The sequence below is a fragment of the Podarcis vaucheri genome, assembly GCF_965113315.1.
Source record: "Podarcis vaucheri genome assembly, chromosome: 1".
Classification (NCBI taxonomy): Eukaryota; Metazoa; Chordata; class Lepidosauria; order Squamata; family Lacertidae; genus Podarcis; species Podarcis vaucheri.
The window spans coordinates 47513151-47531936 of NC_138759.1; the positions used below are offsets into that span (position 1 = coordinate 47513151).

General features: G+C 47.0%; 1 protein-coding gene and 1 pseudogene across 3 annotated transcripts in view; both read left to right on the forward strand.

The window, feature by feature from the left end:
- Positions 1–555: 555 nt before the first annotated feature.
- The window catches only part of DPF3 (double PHD fingers 3), a 195768-nt gene continuing 177537 nt past the window's right edge, over positions 556–18786 (forward strand). For both annotated transcript variants that reach the window (XR_014220588.1, XM_082226137.1), the window contains exon 1: positions 556–641. Coding sequence is in view for 1 of the 2 variants with exons in the window: in XM_082226137.1 (XP_082082263.1) it covers positions 610–641 (32 nt within the window). In the remaining variant the exon portion in view is untranslated. The remainder of the gene's footprint in view (positions 642–18786) is intronic.
- On the forward strand, positions 15440–16186 carry LOC309535955 (small nuclear ribonucleoprotein F pseudogene; annotated as a pseudogene). Its single transcript has one exon. The product of its transcript is annotated as a small nuclear ribonucleoprotein F pseudogene (transcript).

The window sequence follows — 18786 nt, forward strand, 5'->3', positions numbered from 1 at the left end:
TTCCAAGAAACCTAAAGGGGAAAGTGGCTGGAGATCAAGGCAAACAAAATGGAGACCACCATGTTTTGTTTTGGGTTTTTTTAATACCCCGAACAACTAGAACGTGCAACTGAAGAAGTGAGTGTCAGCACACATGTAATTCCACCCCCCCCCCCGATTAAATGGCACGAACCCAATCCTTGCATATGAATAGGAGGAGATGCTCTTCGGGAAACGAGAAGCTATGGAAACAATGAGCGAACTATGTTTCACCCCCGCGCGCGCACACCCACCCCACGCTCGCCTCTGTGCGTGTGTGGTTTTGTTTGGTTTTTTTAAAGACCCAAACTATTATTAAAAACTCTTGAAACTCCCCGCTATCTAAGTTCGAGCGCCGATTGCCCCTCTGCCGCGTCGCTGCCCCTTTAAGACCTGCTCTCTTAACAGTTGCACAGAAAGGGAGTGACCTCTGGGCTTTGACAGCTCCCCTAATAACTAGCAGAACCCTGGCTCCGCCCTCGGAGTTTGATTGGGCGGCGGGCCGGTATCCACTTTCTCGATTGGCCGAGCGCTTCCCCTGAGCGAACCTTTAGAACTCCGAGACACAATATTCTGTTACATTGTAGCAAAATGGCGACTGTCATTCACAACCCCCTGAAAGCGTAAGTAGGAATCAAAAATGTACATATTCCGCGTGGTTTAAATATGAAAAAGGGCGCCTTTCCGATGCATGCTGCCAGACTGAACCGGGCGTCTCCAGACTTCCAGCTGCTCTATCCTTCCTCGCTCTTTTCTTTCCTATCTCCTCCTCTCTCTTTCTCTCTCTCTCTCTTTTTTGTGCAACACACACGGAGTCTCTCGCTCGGTAATTAATAAGAAATTGTTACGTCCGCGTCCTGCTTAATTGATTGGCGGTGATGAAAAGAAAGCGGAGTTTCTGGGCGCTGAGGCACCGGCGCCGCTCGCAGCTCTCGGGGCTTTTTCGGCTCTCGGGGACGGCAAGGTTTTGACGGATCCCCGAGGGGGTGCGTTGCACTTGACAGAGTCCTGCGCGCGGCGTCCGGGCTGCCTTTGCAGCGCTGTCAGCTTCCAGCACAGAAAGATCGATTGGTGGGAACCGGGCAAACAAGGACTGGCTTGGAAAACGCTCGGGTTGCAGTTTCGGGAGTTGTTTCCCCCCGTTTGCAGTTCGGGGATGGCTTGAAAGCTGCGGGAGGGAAGGAGTTTGAGTCGCCAGCGTTTGGCTGGCTCGCTGTTGGCAAAAGGGCAGCACGGATCTTTTCATGGCAGGGCAGTAGGGACATATTAGCCATTACACTTGTATGTGTGTGTGTATGGGGAGAGAGAGACCGACTTGTTCTAGATGAATGACTCGGGTTGGTGGCTGGTTGCTTTTGATAAAGCGCAGGAAGTCCGGCGATCTGCTTTGCATACCGTTCGATACATATATATATATATATCTCGCTTTTAAAAGTAGAGGATGCCGGAGCTCGATCCTGGAATGCATCCACTCGGTGGACGCCGCCAGGGTGCAATTGGGGGTGAAATCTGGCTGCTCTCCAGATCATCCAGAAAGCCCCGGTGTGCAGGTCCTGGGGGCAGCCCTACTACGTCGGGGGCGGGGTGCGTGTGCGTCTTCCTAACCCTGGTGGTTAAAGGCGGGTAGTTTTCTTCGGAACCTCCCCGGTTTTTCCTTCTGGTCTGCAGCACACACAGCCAGCTTAATCCCTCCAGGCATTAAAGGGAGAGCGGGATTTGGCAGCGCGACTGGGGATGGCGGGGCTTTGCCTTAACCTTTTCAGGGTTACTTCTGCGCTCGAAGGAACCGGCGCTCAGCTGCAACGGGGAACTGGATCGGATCAGGGATCCTGGCGTGGTAGTGGCGAAGGGGAGGGAAGCCCCTTTGGGGCTGCTTCGCTACCACTCGCTGAAGTTATCCGGCACGGGGTCCTGCCACCTTTCAGCCTTCCTTCCTCCGATCCGGGAAAAACACACACACTTCGGAGGGGTGTTCCGGGGATACTCGCTGATGTGAATGGATGGGAGAAGGGGAGAGTAAACCCGAGGAAGATGCAGCCTTAATTTGGGACGGCGGTGGGGGTTGGGGAGAGAGGATGCACGGCGAGCTGTCATATTTAAATAACTGACATCTCCCCTCCCCCCCTTTCCCTTTCTGGAATGAAATATTTGCATAATGAGACCCTTTCCTTGAGTGAATTCTAAGCAGGACCGTCAGGGAAGCGGCAGCTGCGATTTTCAGATCATTAGCGAGCGATCCCCTTCCTCCGATGGTGAGGGAGGAGAGTGCGGGGCCACACAAAAGTCGGTGGCCAAAAGCGGATGGACGATGCAGCTTCCCAGCAAAGTTTAAAAACACCGTATTTGCCACATCCGTATCTCGCCCTTCCTCCGAGTGGCTCGGGGCGGCGCACGTGGTTTTTATGAAAATAGATTGCTAAAAAAAAATCCTCATAGCAAACCTGAGAGCTAGGTAAGATTAGAGCAGACGGTGAGCTTCGTGACCGTAGGAGCCAACTCCTCAGAGGCCGAGGTCTCTTCGCCCCCCCTCCATTTGAGGGCCCCCCCCCCAAGTTGATGGGCATTGCCATGCAAATGGTGTGCGTGAGCTGCATCTTGTGATCGATTATGCGGGGTGGGGGTTACCCCCCGCAATATTTTATTCAAGTTGGCACCCCTGTTCGTGACTGCTGAGGGCTGGGCGAGGGTGAACCCACACCTCCTCAGCCCTGATCCAGTATGCGCTTACATCTTGTGGAAGGGAGCTGGAGTTGTGCTCGCTTGGAGTCGCACGTGTCACGTCGGTTTCAGGGGGGCGAGGTCGCTCAGTCCTCCTTGCTGAAACCCCCAAGTGCAGCAGTTAGTGGCCGCCTTGACAGCTCAGCCAGCCCTGCCCCCTATTGCCTGCGCGGTCCCGATGCAACCCTTGCACCTGAGTCAGCCCAGTATTTGACTCCTGCTTGCACAGATCCGCCGGGAGAGCAACACCACTCCCGGGCATGTTTACTCGGAAGTAAGCCCCGATGGCCATAGGCTTGGCGAAGCCCACAGCCGCCAGCACGAAGCCATAACGGCTGAGTGGAAGTTTCTTTTCGAGGAGCCACTTCCGGAGGGTCTCCCTCGAAGGAAGGGCAATATTTTCATCGCGAGCCTGGAAGGGGGCGGGAGGCGCGTGGGGGTGGATCCGGAGTCGGGCCTCGCTGACATCATTGGTGCAAACGAAGCGTGTGCGCCCGGCGAAGTAGCAGAAGTGGGAAGCCGCTCCTCGCGCGGCGCTATTAAATTTCTTCGCGCCCAGCAACCTTGTGCATCAATCATTTCCTGCCCCTCCACGTGACCCGTTGGGAGCCCTTTGCTGCCCGCCGATGAATTCATCTTGCGGCCCCGAGTTCGCCCCCCGCCGACTCTCTCCCGCTCTTTTAAAGGGGCAGAACCAGGCTTTTAATATAATTAGCCCTCTCCTCTCCTTTCAACACCGCCCCCCCCCGCGCGGGGGTGATCGGAAAGGAAACAATAGGCAGCGCGCGGACCAAAGATGCTTTCCTAGGAATGGGTGTGTGTGTGTGTGTGTGTGTGTGTGTGTGGCGTTACTGTCCATTTTCCAGATTCACAACTTGCGCCGTTTTTAGTGCGCGTTAGTTAAACGCAGTTAAATACTGTAGAACGTTTCTTTCTTCTGGAAAAGTTGCTCATCAGGATAAACCGTATAAATATATATCGGCCATATAAATATACATCGCGCCAGCTTATGAGGGCAAAGGCAGTTAAGACACATAAGGGGGGGCAGAGGGGGGGTCGCATCGCGCTGCGTCTCAGCCCCGGTGTGTCCTTCCTTCCTGACAATGAAAGGGAGCCGAGCATCCTCTGCATTTTGATTGTGATGTCTCAAAACAACTGGCGTCCCTGTCTCCCCTGGCAAAGAAACTGGCCTCGAAAAGGTTTTCCTGGTCACCATCGGTATCGCTCGGCCTCCCAAATCAACGGCCCCTTAAACTCTTTGTATCCTTGGTGTGTATAACAATCCCTTCGTTTTCAGTCTAACACCGAACTAGGCAGCGCTATTAATTCCACGTGGGGAATATAAAGTACTGCATTTCCAGTCCCGCCGGATACTCGGAAGAAATACTTTGAAGTTCCCAACTGGAGGCACTGGGGGCCCTTTTCTGTTTGTTTTCAATTTCACAGTGCTCTCCTCTTCCTCCTCCTCCTCCTTTCCTACAATAGCGATGCCTCCGCAGATCCTTTTGGGTGGCTCCGGCGCTTCTCCGCTTTCCCTCCCTCTCTTCTGGGATTCAGCCAATGGTGTGACTGCCCATTGTGTTGTTTCTCCCGCTGAACACCTTGTTTGCCCACACGGTGCGAAGAGGCAGGGAGCATCTAGAGGGCTGGAAGGCTGGGATTCCTGAACCTGGGCTGTAGGGGAGGGGTGGGGAGGCTAAGAATGGGCAAATGCTTACCTTGGATAAAGATGGACTACCTACCTGTTCTTGTCTGAATTGGAAAAAATAGACTCCTCAAGGGAGGCTTATTTCTGGTGGTGAAGGCGGTAATATGTGAGACAGTTTGTGCAACCCTCTCCTCCCTCCCTTTTGACCCCAAATCTCTGTTGACCCTCCTTTATTCACCTTCTATTTTTCCCTTTTCCTTTCTGGGCCTGCCTTTGATCAAGAAAGGGAAGCTGGCGCTATCTGGACAAAACTTGCAGGATCAAGCAGCCATAAACAACTGAAACTTTTTACATTTGCTTGTTTTGGAAACTTATTGTCTGTCTGTCTGTCTGTCTGTCTGTCTGTCTCCAGTAGGGTGTCTCTCTCCACCCTGTATTTGCCTGCCATTGCCTTATTTTAACACCCTGGAGGGCGGGGATTAAATGATGTTCTTATCACTGCCTGTATTTGGATTCTGCAGTGTCTTCTGTTGGTTGTCTGTTGATGGTTGTTGATATTGACCTCATAGTGGACAGTTGGGACAGTTGGCATCCACCTGCCTCAGGAGACAATGGAGGAGTGTGCCTTTGGGAGTAAAGTCAAACTGTTGAAAGGCTGCAGGCGCCTGCTGTGGAGACCAATATGGGAGAGACATGCATTGTTGCAGCTGCTGCAGCTGCATCATGCTATTTCTTCTCTCTGTGCTCCTCCCAGCAGTCATTCCTCCTCTGGTCACTACTATACATACACAACCTGTTTGTCTCCAGGCCCTGTGGCCACCTGAAGTCTGAAGAGATGTCCTTGCTCACGCAAGACATAATTTGTCCCCCAGCTCATCTTCATCCCTGGATAACTCACCTTCTTTCTTCCTCCCATCAATCTCCTGCGGTTCCTGCTCATGAGAAGTGCTAAGAAAGTTTTATAGAATTCCCCTCTGCTCCTGCTATACTACCAGGGGTCGGTGCCCGAGGCTACGTACATGCCATACATTTAAAGCACATGACTCTTCTCAAAGAATCCTGGGGATTGTAGCTTTTTGAGGGGTAAACTACACTTCCCAGGATTCTTTGGGGGAAGACATGTGCTTTAAATGTATGGTCCGTAGGCAGCCTCACCAATGCAATCTTCCTCCTGGTTGGTGATCTCCATTCTGATTGGGAGAGAGAATCAGCCTCCAATGTAAACAAACAACCACAAAATGAATGACGGTTCACTTTCACAGGCTCCACTCTTTACAATTTCCCCAGTATTTCCTTGGGAATGTCAGCGTAAACGTTGCTTGCACTAGGGAATTCCCACCCTTTTCCTCCCCTACAGGCCTATGCTACCTTCCAAAAACCTCTTCTCAGTTAAGTCAGGGGTCCTTAGTAAAGGGCTGTGATGTGGAGCAGGGTATTGCTCTCCTCTGCTGACCAAAGATGCTTTTGCCTGATTGCAGACTATTACACACCCCATCTCCTGTAGTGCTCTGCATCCCGTGAACACTGGAAGTGGCCTTTTGAGGGTAGCAGGAGCCAAGAGTGGGGAGACAGGTCGAGAGTTCATTGGGGCAAGTGTCCCTTCTGGTCATACTAGCAGAATTGGGTACAACTCAGTGTTTATGTGGAATACATACATATGTGTACCAACACACACAAAATTTGGGATAACATGTCATGCACCTGACAAAATGGAGCATAGCACATGAAAGCTTAAGCCACAATATATCTGCTAGTCCTTACAGTGCCCTGAGAGTCCTCTTGGGTGTGTGCTGATGAAATCAGCAGCCATCATGTGCTTAGTAACTAACATGCCTCAAACTATTGCCAGGCTTAACAGGCCTGAAAACAAAGAATAAAAAAGAAGAATGTAGTCACACAGAAGTGTCCAAGCCAGCCTGGACTAGTTCATTTGCATGGAGGTGGCTGCTGTGTGTCTGAACCAAGCCTGAGGAGTCTCATTGGTGAAGGAAACAAAAAGACCCCCTAAATATGATCATGCCTTGATCTAAACCTGCACTGTGATGAAGTACAGATGAAGATAATTGTACTTTTAAAAAAACAAACAAACAAAAAACCACTGGAGTTTAATAGCTACCTGCTTGCTGGTTCAAAAACACAAGTCTGGCATTGAGTAGTCCTTTCAGCAGATGTTAATCATTAAAAAAAATAGAGTCTTGAGGCTTAAATCTATGGAGCAATGTGCCAGCAGAGATGCAGCTGGGATGGAGAATAGCAGCACATTGTCACAATCTGATGGTGGTCATGAGCCAATCCAAAATATTATGCTAAAGCAACAGCTCTGCTGTGTTAGCAATTATGCAAGTGACAATTGCCACTGTTTAATGTAAGCAGATGGGGCTCATGGGGCTTGCCAACCTGGGAGGGTAGCCCATCTAGGAGAAGGAAAACTCTGATCCCAAACCTCTGCTGCCCTGCACGCTATCTGCAGGAGAAGAAAAGATTAAGGAGTAAACCCTTCACAAATCTGGTCCCTAAGACGCTTGGTTGGACGGCGTATTGTATGCTTCCTTCTGACAACAACTGCAACCAAGCTGGTGCCAGACATATTGCTCTGCTTTCTTTGGACCACTTGAAGAAGGCTGAGGGGGGGTCCTATTGTCTGGGCAGCCCAGGACTTCCATCCACACTGCCCAGGCTTGTACATTGGGGAGGTCAATTCAGTGATGCTACCCAATGGTTTGACTTCACTCCCGTGCTGCCCCATTCCAGCCCTTTCTGTGACATTTTTATGACATTTTGGGACTACTTCCAGGTTCAGTGCTATGCATGTGTGATTGCACGTCATTTGGATGTGCCTAAATTGGTCATTGCCTGTATTAAATTTCTATACCGCCCTTCATCCAAGGATCACATGGCAGTTCATGATATAAAAACACAAAAATACATAACATAGTAACAAACAAAAACAATATCCCCACCCCACATTGATGATTAAATTAGTCAATGGCCTGGGAGAAGAGAAATCATAGAATCATAGAATCATAGAATCATAGAGTTGGAAGAGACCACAAGGGCCATCGAGTCCAACCCCCTGCCAAGCAGGAAACACCATCAGAGCACTCCTGACATATGGTTGTCAAGCCTCTGCTTAAAGACCTCTAAAGAAGGAGACTCCACCACACTCCTTGGCAGCAAATTCCACTGTCGAACAGCTCTTACTGTCAGGAAGTTCTTCCGAATGTTTAGGTGGAATCTTCTTTCTTGTAGTTTGGATCCATTGCTCCGTGTCCGCTTCTCTGGAGCAGCAGAAAACAACCTTTCTCCCTCCTCTATGTGACATCCTTTTATATATTTGAACATGGCTATCATATCACCCCTTAACCTCCTCTTCTGCAGGCTAAACATGCCCAGCTCCCTTAGCCGTTCCTCATAAGGCATCGTTTCCAGGCCTTTGACCATTTTGGTTGCCCTCCTCTGGACACGTTCCAGTTTGTCAGTGTCCCTCTTGAATTGTGGTGCCCAGAACTGGACACAGTACTCCAGGTGTGGTCTGACCAGAGCAGAATACAGTGGCACTATTACTTCCCTTGATCTAGATGCTATACTCCTATTGATGCAGCCCAGAATTGCATTGGCTTTTTTAGCTGCCGCGTCACACTGTTGGCTCATGTCAAGTTTGTGGTCAACCAAGACTCCTAGATCCTTTTCACATGTACTGCTCTCAAGCCAGGTGTCACCCATCTTGTATTTGTGCCTCTCATTTTTTTTGCCCAAGTGCAATACTTTACATTTCTCCCTGTTAAAATTCATCTTGTTTGTTTTTGCCCAGTTCTCTAATCTGTCAAGGTCGTTTTGAAGTGTGATCCTGTCCTCTGGGGTGTTAGCCACCCCTCCCAGTTTGGTGTCATCTGCAAATTTGATCAGGATGCCCTTGAGTCCATCATCCAAGTCGTTGATAAAGATGTTGAATAAGACCGGGCCCAAGACAGAACCCTGTGGCACCCCACTAGTCACTCTTCTCCAGGATGAAGAGGAACCATTGATGAGCACCCTTTGGGTTCGGTCAGTCAGCCAGTTACAAATCCACTCAGTGGTAGCATAGTCAAGACCGCATTTTACCAGCTTCTTTACAAGAATATCATGGGGCACCTTGTCAAATGCCTTGCTGAAATCAAGGTAGGCTACATCCACTGCGTTCCCTTCATCTACCAGGCTTGTAATTCTGTCAAAAAACGAGATCAGGTTAGTCTGACATGACTTATTTTTCAGAAATCCATGCTGACTATTGGTGATCACAGCATTCCTTTCTAGGTGCTCACAGACTGTTTGCTTAATGATCTGCTCCAGAATCTTCCCTGGTATTGATGTCAGACTGACTGGGCGGTAATTATTTGGGTCCTCTCTTTTCCCCTTTTTGAAAATAGGGACAACATTTGCCCTCCTCCAGTCTGCCGGGACTTCGCCTGTTCTCCAGGAATTCTCAAAGATGACTGCCAGTGGTTCTGAGATCACATCTGCCAGTTCTTTTAATACTCTTGGATGCAGTTCATCTGGCCCTGGAGACTTGAATACATCTAAACTAGCCAAATATTCTTGTACTATCTCCTTAGTTATTCTGGGCTGTGTTTCCTTTGCTGAATCATTTGCTCCAAATTCTTCAGGTCGGGCATTGTTTTCTTTATCGGAGAAGACTGAGGCAAAGAAGGCATTGAGTAGTTCAGCCCTTTCTGTGTCCCCTGTTTGCATTTCACCATCTTCTCCTCTGAGTGACTCCACAGTTTCTTTGTTCTTCCTTTTGCTACGAACATACCATAGAAGCCTTTTTTGTTGCTTTTAACCTCTCTAGCAAGCCTGAGTTCATTCTGTGCTTTAGCTTTTCTGACTTTGTGTCTACACGTGCTGGCTATTTGTTTGAATTCCTCTTTGGTGGTTTCCCCCCTTTTCCATTTTTTGTACACATCCTTTTTTAATCTTAATTCAGTTAAAAGTTCTTTAGATAGCCACCCTGGCTTCTTTAGGCACCTTCCATGTTTCCGTCTCATTGGTATTGCCTGTCGTTGTGCTTTTACTATCTCCCTCTTAACAAACTCCCAGCCATCATGAACTCCCTTTCCTTTAAGTATTGCTGTCCATGGGATCTCACCCAGCACTTCCCTAAGTTTTATGAAGTCGGCTTTCTTAAAGTCAAGAAATTGAGTCCTAGTATGCTTGGCTGCTCCTTTCCGCTGTATAGTAAACTTCAGAAGAGCATGATCACTCGCGCCTAATGATCCTTCCACATCTACCCCACTAACCAGGTCATCAACATTGGTTAGGACCAGATCTAAAATGGCTGTTCCTCTTGTTGCTTCTCCCACTTTCTGGACAATGAAGTTGTCTGCAAGGCCAGTGAGGAATCTGTTTGACCTTATGCTCTTGGCTGAGTTTGACGTCCAACAAATATCCGGGTAATTGAAGTCCCCCATTACTACTATCTCCCTTCCTTTTGCATGCTTGGCCATCTGTTCCAGGAAGGCATCATCTATGTCCTCCGTTTGGCTTGGGGATCTATAGTAAACTCCCACAATGAGGTCTCTGTTATTCTTCTCTCCCTTAATTTTGACCCAAATGCTCTCACTTTGGCTTTGAGGTTCTAAATCTTGGATCTCTTCACAGGTATACACATCCCTGACATATAACGCCACTCCTCCTCCTTTCTTGTCTGGTCTGTTTCTCTGAAATAGATTGTATCCCCCCATTATTACATTCCAATCGTGGGACTTATCCCACCAGGTTTCAGTGATGCCTATTATGTCATATTTAGTTTGCTGTACCAAGAGCAAAACTGCTTAAATATATGTAACAAAGGCTCCAGGCAACCCTCACTGGTCCAACAAGGCTCTTCTTACATTCTTAACTTCTGTGGCTCTCGACATTTAGAAATGCTTTTTGAAATGCATCCCACTTATAATTTGTTTCAGAAGCAAAACCATCCTAATCAGTAAAGCTCTGTCATCCTTGTATCTTTGACCTCTTGGAAAAGTGTTGGATAAATATAGCCGCAAGATATGTGAGTGGATGTGGATGCTGAACGAAATGGGCTAGAGATAGGAAATGAGAACTGCTATGAGCTGGGGGAAGGGTGTGCTATTGGGGAATCTGGAAAATGACAGGTTCCCCTTTTATTTAGTTGCATGAATGACTTGATTAGTTGCTTAAAGGTAAAGGGAGACCCCGACCATTAGGTCCAGTCGTGACTGACTCTGGGGTTGTGGTGCTCATCTCACTTTATTGGCTGAGGGAGCCGGCGTACAGCTTCCGGGTCATGTGGCCAGCATGACTAAGCCGCTTCTGGCGAACCAGAGCAGCGCACAGAAACGCCGTTTACCTTCTCGCCAGAGCGGTACCTATTTATCTACTTGTACTTTGACGTGCTTTCAAACTGCTAGGTTGGCAGGAGCAGGGACCGAGCAACGGGAGCTCACCCCGTCGCGGGGATTCAAACCACTGACCTTCTGATCGGCAAGTCCTAGGCTCTGGTTTAACCCACAGTGCCACCTGCGTCCCTGATTAGTTGCTTAGTGCTTTTGTAATTTGTTTCCTCAAAATTCAAGTCTTGCACAGCCCATCGATGGAGTTGACGTCATAAATTTGTCATGGGGTGGGAAAGGAATTTCTCAAAGCCTCTACATTTGTTTATACATACTGTATTCTCCCCCCCCCCCGCCCCAAAGCCCCAATAATAGGCTTGGATGGGAATAACATTCAAGGGACATGGAAATCAAAATTGTTGCAAGAATTCTAAGCTACAAATCCTCCCTATTTGTTGGGGTGTTAGAGGAAAGGATTTTCATAGTAATGGGGAACATATTTGGGGAAAGTTTTTGAATTGTGTTAAATGGGTTCCACATTCAATCTTTTTCAAAGAAAGTCTGCAGAAATAATGGGTTCTTGCACTTAAGTATGACTAAAATCAATGGGACAAGGTAACTTCTGGTGAGACTGTCTCAACAATTTCAATGAGATTTAAGTACAATGTAACTTCTGAGGGTGTTATGAGATGAAGTGGGCTTTCCACATTGCACACTTATCCTGGGAGATGAATCACAATGGATTATTAAGCAATGGACTCTAGATTTTATCAGTCTGTGTTCTGATCACATGTTTGCAGTCTAGGCATGTGGTTTTGTGAGTGTTTTGATGTATGTTGTCAGTTACCCTACACTTTCTAATTCAGTTTCTGGTCATTCGACTGCTGCTTCAGTGAGGTCTGGAGACAACATCCAGGCAGTATAACCAGCTTCAGCAATTTGCTTTCTTTATCAATCCTTTAATAGTGCAGCGAGCAAGTTATGAAATAGGACTGCCTAATAACAATTCACACGTCACATTGTACAATCCTTTGTGATAATCACAGGGTGTTCTATTCGGAACAGAAACATGTGAACAACTCATAGGCTAAACTAGTAGAAACAACACCAAACCAATATTAATCAGAAACAAGCAAGTATTGTGGGGTTGCATAGGGCAGGTATCTTCAACTTTTCCAGGACCCAAACATGCATTTGGGGATCCATTTCTTAATCTTTTACCATATATTTGCATGGTGGTAGTGCTTCTACAGTGACCCGCTTTGAATCAGGTCAAGCCATGACCCACCAGTTGAAGACCAGTGGCAGAGGTTTTCAACCTTTCTGAGTCCACGGCTCCCTTGACCAACTCCTTTGGTACCCCTGTGGGGCTAAGGAGCCCAGTTATGTCACCCCTTGCCTACGGAGCTGGCAGCGTCTCACCCTTTTCCTAACACCCTTCCTCGTGGAGTGTTCACTCAGCCTCCTCTCCACTCCCCTCTCTTTGGGAGACTTCCGGGCAGCTGCCACCCCTGGTCTCTGAGCTGCCACCCCATCCCTTCCAGAGGCACCATTTGCCTGCAGAGCTAGTAGCCAGAGCTGCTGCAATAAACAGCTGTGCAAGCCTTGGGGAAGCCAGATGCATTAGAGGAGGGGGAGGGAAGGAAAGAGGGACAGAGGCCAGTGCTGCCTGCGGCACCCCTTGACCATCATTCAAGGCACCCCAGGGTGCCACAGCACACTGGTTGAAAACCACTTGCATAGGGTATGCTGTCAGAGGAAGAGAGTGAGAGTTTGTGGGAGAGGTTAGAGCACTACTTATTGAAATCCAAACTGATTTGTGCTTGTGGTGTTATATGGGCAGTTATAAATAAAGAAGAGTTTGGATTTGATGTCCTGCTTTATCACTACCTGAAGGAGTCTCAAAGCGGCTAACAATCTCCTTTTCCTTCCTCCCCCACAACAAACACTCTGTGGGGTGAGTGGGTCTGAGAGACTGGGTGACTAGCCCAAGGTCACCCAGCAGCTGCATGTGGAGGAGCAGAGACGCGAACCCAGTTCACCAGATTACGAGTCTACCGCTCTTAACCACTACACCACACTGGCTCTCATACTTTCAATAGCATTGGCTCTTGGGTGGGGGGCATACTGCTTTGTTTGCAATAGGTGTATGTCCCGTAGTTTCCTGCTAACATCCTGTAACTTTTAATATCACAAATGTTCCGAGGTTATGGTTTCTTTTTGTCCCTCCAGACTGCAATAATGCTGTGACATTAGGGAAGCATCCAAAGCCACAACTCTGTCCAGGAGGCCACAGTGCGCTCGCTACCTGTGTGATGAATAACTAACCAATTCCATTAGTTTTCTCTGCTGGAACTGTTTGAGGAGCACAAGTTGTAACACGGTAGTAGCCTTCTGATCCCAGAAGAAGAGAAGTGGGATGGCGTAGAAAAGCAATAGTTTATTTTCCTTTTGAATGAGAACATAACAAAGGAGAAGCATGTTGTAATCAAATTTTAAATAGTTCTCTCTTAAACCACTGCAAGAAGCCCTGGTCAGGAATTTTTCATGACATGGTTTATAGCCTAAAAGAGCCCGTTCGAGCCACAGATTCCAAGCCAATGGCCTCAAGGAAGGATTTAATTTAGTGTCTCTGAAGTTTTTGGCATGGCCTCCAATACACCAATTCTCCCCTCATATGGGAATAGCTGATGAAGTTCAGCAAAATGCATCTTAGGTCACACTTTCCCTGGCTGGGTGTTGTAATGTAAGCAAAATACAACTTCAGCCGCTGTGAATCATTTGATGGCATGTTCAGCAGTGCCCAGAACTGTTGCATCTTGGCAGAGAATGAGATGACAAATTCCACAGCCGTATGGTGTGAATGTAATCACAACAGGGTGTTTCCACTGAATCGTGACTGGTTTCTTATGGCACTTGCTCCTCAGGCAACTCTTTTGGGGTGTTACTGATGTGGGCTGCTTCACCCAATTATTTATATTTCATCAAAAGCTGGTGTTCAGTGTTATATTTTTTAATTCTGCAGAGTCTAGTTACAGGGCGTGCCAATTCTTCACTGAACGGAGGTACTAAAACAAAATGGTTTTATCTTTATTCAGTTTATGGGATCAATGTTGCGAAAGATCCCAGTTTGCTAAGGACTGCTTAGCCTTGCTTCTTATAAGTAACCCAACTGAAATAAACGGGAATTATAGCCAACATTTTGCAGGATGAAGGGCAAATAATAATTCGCTTCTAGAAATGGAAGTAATACAGCTCACCTTGCCGCTCTTACATAGATCTGTTGGTCTCACCTGCACTAAATATTGAAATATTATGCTAAAAGCTTAATTGCCTAATATTGATTATAACTTGCATTACACTTCCCCCCCTTGTTGTCTCAATTCCAGATTTATGGGTTTGGTCATGGTTTCTTAGTGCTGAGGAAAATGCATTCTGCACATGCTCAGTGTCCCCGTCTTACTGCACATCTCCCAGGACTGAGTCTTGCCATGACAGTGGTGTGTTGGGGTTCAGAAGTTCTGAGATTGGTGAACCCGGATTCAAATAATACCTTAATCCTCTCCTTTTTCCTCCCAATGCCTTTTACAGTGGTACCTTGGGTTAAGAACTTAATTTGTTCTGGAGGTCCGTTCTTAACCTGAAACTGTTCTTAACCTGAAGCACCACTTTAGCTAATGGGGCCTCCTGCTGCCGCTGCACGATTTCTGTTCTCATCCTGAAGCAAAGTTCTTAACCTGATGTACTATTTCTGGGTTGGCAGAGCCTGTAACCTGAAGCGTCTGTAACCTGAGGTACCATTCTATTCTATTCCTGGGTCAGTTTTATCTGAGAGATTGACAATGGGCTGCTTAACAACCAGAGAGTTTCTTTTTCCTGGTCACCTTCACATGGGATGATGTTTATAACCCAGCATGCCATTTTGCAAATCAGGGGGCTTCCCTTAAGGCATTACCTAGTTCCAGAAATAGCTATTGGGTGGCTGCTTGTGACTGGGGCCTTATGCATTTGGCATTGTACCCCACTTTACAGAGACTGAGAGTGATTCTTGTGGTGGTTGAAAGAGGCGCAGCCCCATCAGCTGATGTTTCAGCTCATTACCACCTGAAGAACGGAAATCTTCTACAAGCATTTAGTCTTGGGGAATATTTCTAGCCAGACAGAGGTTAGTAACTAATCATGAAAAATATCTATTGTTATCGTGATGACAGACTTCTTCCTCCTGCCCTCCAATGTATATTCCAAAACACTATGTTCCTAAGGCTAACTAACAGCACAATCCTAACCATGTCTACTTAGAATTAGGCCCTATTGAATTCCTGGGCTTACTCACAGGAAAGTGTGGTTTGGACTGCCGCTTAAGAGGAGCTTCGCTTGATGTTACTGTCATTGGCTTAGCTGCTTGGACACCGAGTGGCAGGCCCAGGGAAGGAGAAGACTGCAAAAAGAAAAGAAGCAAGAAGTTGCCTGGAAAAGGCAGGAGGGGAGTGGTTCATCCACACAGTGGCGTAGTGTGGGGGGTGCAGGGGGGGCCGGCTGCACCGGGCGCAACATGGGGGGGCGCTCACACTCGCAGTGCCAAAATCAGTGGTAAAATCCACAGGTTAGGGGGCGCAAATTACTTGCCTTGCCCCGGGTGCTGACAACCCACGCTATGCCACTGCATCCACAGGCCTGAGGGAAAGCCAGTGAGAGGAGACAGAGGCAAACTACACACAAATGTGAGGAAGCCCTGGTAGCAGGTGCTAGAAGAAGAAGAAGAAGAAGAAGAAGAAGAAGAAGAAGAAGAAGAAGAAGAAGAGGCAGCAGCCTTTGGAGGTTCTGGTTTTCAGCCAGAAAATGGGAAGGGGATGGTACAAAGATGTACTTAACCCTTTCCCTAAATAACCCCCCCCTGCCAACTACCTATTTCTACAGGGTCGCTGTTAGGTTTACAAAACACTAACAGCGTGTGCTTCCGGCAGCCAGTGTAGGGGCATAGCTGTCAACGTTTCCCTTTTTTAAAGGGAAATTCCCTTATTCCAAATAGGATTCCTCGCAGGAAAAGGGAAAAGGTGACAGCCATGTGTAGGGGTCACACTGGTACCTGTGAGACCAGCATTCAAATCCTCATAAAGCTCACGTGGTGGCTTGCGAGTAATTTTTTTGTTGCCGCAGCCGCCCTTAGGTTGGTCTGGTTGCTATGAGTCTGCCTCTCAATCCAAAGCCCTTCCTAAACGGGCTGCCTGGGAAGCCAGTGATGGTGAAGCTGAAGTGGGGGATGAAATACAAAGGCTACCTCGTCTACATAGATGGCTACATGAACATGCAGCTTGCCAATACAGAAGAATATATTGATGGTGCATTATCTGGACACCTTGGTGAAGTTCTGATAAGGTGCAACAATGTCCTTTATATAAGGGGTGTGGAAGAAGAAGAAGAAGAAGAAGAAGAAGAAGAAGAAGAAGAAGAAGAAGAAATGAGAGAATAACTATTTTGGGGGGAAAGTTGTTGTTTTTTAACGGTGCTAAGAAATTTAGTTGTCCGGTTTTGTTTGTTTGCTTTTTGAAAGTTTTGTCAAGTAACATTTTTTATGGCCAAAAAATAAACATTGTTATGGAAGAAAATAAAAAATAAAGCTCATGTGGTGATCTTTAGCTAGTCAATGTTTTGAAGCCAAACCTACTACCTTGTTGTGAGGATAAAATGAAGAGGGTGGAATCATGCATGGCAGCCTGGGCACCTTGGAAGAAAGGTGGGAATGTAAAGAACAAAGAAAACAAATGAATAAGCACACAGAACTCCATGGGCAAGGGAATTCTGAACAGAAAAAGAGTCACCAGGGAAAGGGATAAGCACATGTGTGTGTGTGTGTGTTTGTGTGTGCGCACGTGCACCCACCCACTACACCTCCACTCAGAAATTGCACCCTCCTGAGAGGGGAAGGAAATTGCACAGAGAAGCTGGGCACATGTTCAGAAGCTGCAGATGTGAGAGAAGCCCACTGAATTTAAATAACCATCCACATTTTTGGCTCTTGGCCTCTATCCAGCTTGCATTTGCATAGATCGAGTTGCTGTTAGTGGCACAGGAGCCAGGGCCAGTGAATAAGCTGGCAACCCTGTCAGCCCTCCACATTTTATGCTTTGAAGAACTAATTGGTTTGGTCAGCTGAGAGCAAATTCTGTGTCTAGTGCTATCCGTCAGCTTCATGTGAATGAACTAGTGAATAGCATGTAATTTAATAGTCACAGATGATGGAAACTTGGACTACAAGATCTGTTTCCTGATTAGTCACTGCCAGTTCATATCCCATCAGTGCGTATGTGAAGTTTGATTGTTTTGTCCTAATGTGCATAACATTATGCTGACATGTTTGTCATTTTGTTGCCCATTCACCCACTTTTGGAAATTATTTTGGAGGCCTTTGAGGTCTGTTTGGGTTTTCACAATCCTGAATAATGCAGCAGCATCTGCATAACTGGCTACCTTACAGCTCACCCCTGACTGCCGCTTTTTTGTGAATAAAGAAAACAGCACCAAGCTCTCCTCTGTTTTCGTTTTATTCATTTGTAGTAAATGACTTCCATTCATTTGCTATGTTAAATTTGAAATTCTGTCTCTCATCTCTTAACAATTTCCCTGTAACTGGCCCTAATATTTGGATTTTTTATTCCTTCTGGTATCCATGCCACTTCTTTGCTTGTATTACAACAGCTTATCAAAACCTTGCTTTCTTTGTCCAAGACTGATTTCCTTTTACTTCACTGATATCTTGTAACTCCCCATTCCCCAGATTATAACCCATTGGACAGGACTCATTGGGTTTTTCCTTTGGAAAGCATCTAGTTGTAGGCATCATTTAAATCATGAGTGGGAACATTTTCCAGCCCTAAGGCCACATATTTACCTTCTGGGAAACTTATTGAGGGCCATATATGAGTGGTGGGTGGGGTCAGAGCAGTGCCAGATTTACATATAAGCTAAACAAGCTATAGCTTAGGGCCCCACTCTCTTGGGCCCCCCAAAAAAAATTAAAGGAAAAAAACCTGGATACACATTTCCAAAATATAAGATAAAAACCAAATAAATAAAACCTACATACAGCAGCAGTGTTTTGTGCTGTGTAGGCTCCTATGATGTAAGTAATGGGCCCCGCCTGCTAGCCTGCTCCCTAAAATATCACATATTTTGTTATGTGCAAATGGCTTTAGATACCTATTAGGTCCATAAATTACCATATAACATATATTCAACACAAAAAAACCAGCGACAATTTGTTGTTGACAAAGGGCAGCTGGACATATGAAGGGCCCCTTTACCTTCAGTAGCTTAGGGCCTCATCAAACCTAAATCCGGCCCTAGGTCAGAGGCAAAAATAGATGGATCAACATTTATTTTTTTTTAAGCATGTTCAGTAGGGTAGTTTTACACATGCTAACACTCACCCCCTCTCCTCGGTCCAGATAAGCAAGAGGCAACATCAGAGTTCAAGGATACATTCCAGCTCACAAAAATGCTTGGTGGTTGCAGCAGGACCAACGAGGAATGAGGCCTAGGGAGAGCTCACAGGAGAAGCCTGAGAGGATGCATGAACCTCCGCGGCCTCAGGTTCCCCACCTCTGATTTAAACATTGCCACAAAGATTTCTGTGATCTCATGGCAGGACTTTTGGAAACTCCTTCCATTGCAGAAATTGCTTGCAAACTGCGGCTGTCTGGCATTTCTGTACATATGCATGGCAGCATTTTTCCATGTAATTTTTGTGCAACAATGACATCTCCTCCATGAAATGGTATGCAGGACCATATGTGTAAAAGCTGCCTTATTCTGAGTTAAGATTATTGCTCCATCTAGTTCAGTATTGTCTACACTGACTGGCAGCAGCTCTCCAGGGTTTCAGACAGGGAGTCTTCCCAGCACCCTCTGGATATGCCAGGGATTTAACCCGGGACCTTTTGCATGCAAAGCAGATGAGCTAAGCAGCCTTAACCCCCAGAGGTGTTCCAAATGTTCCTTTCGAATGCTGCAGTGGGGCCTTGTGTGTGAGAGAGACCCAGAGGGAAGAAATGTTGGGCAGAGAGAGCGTAC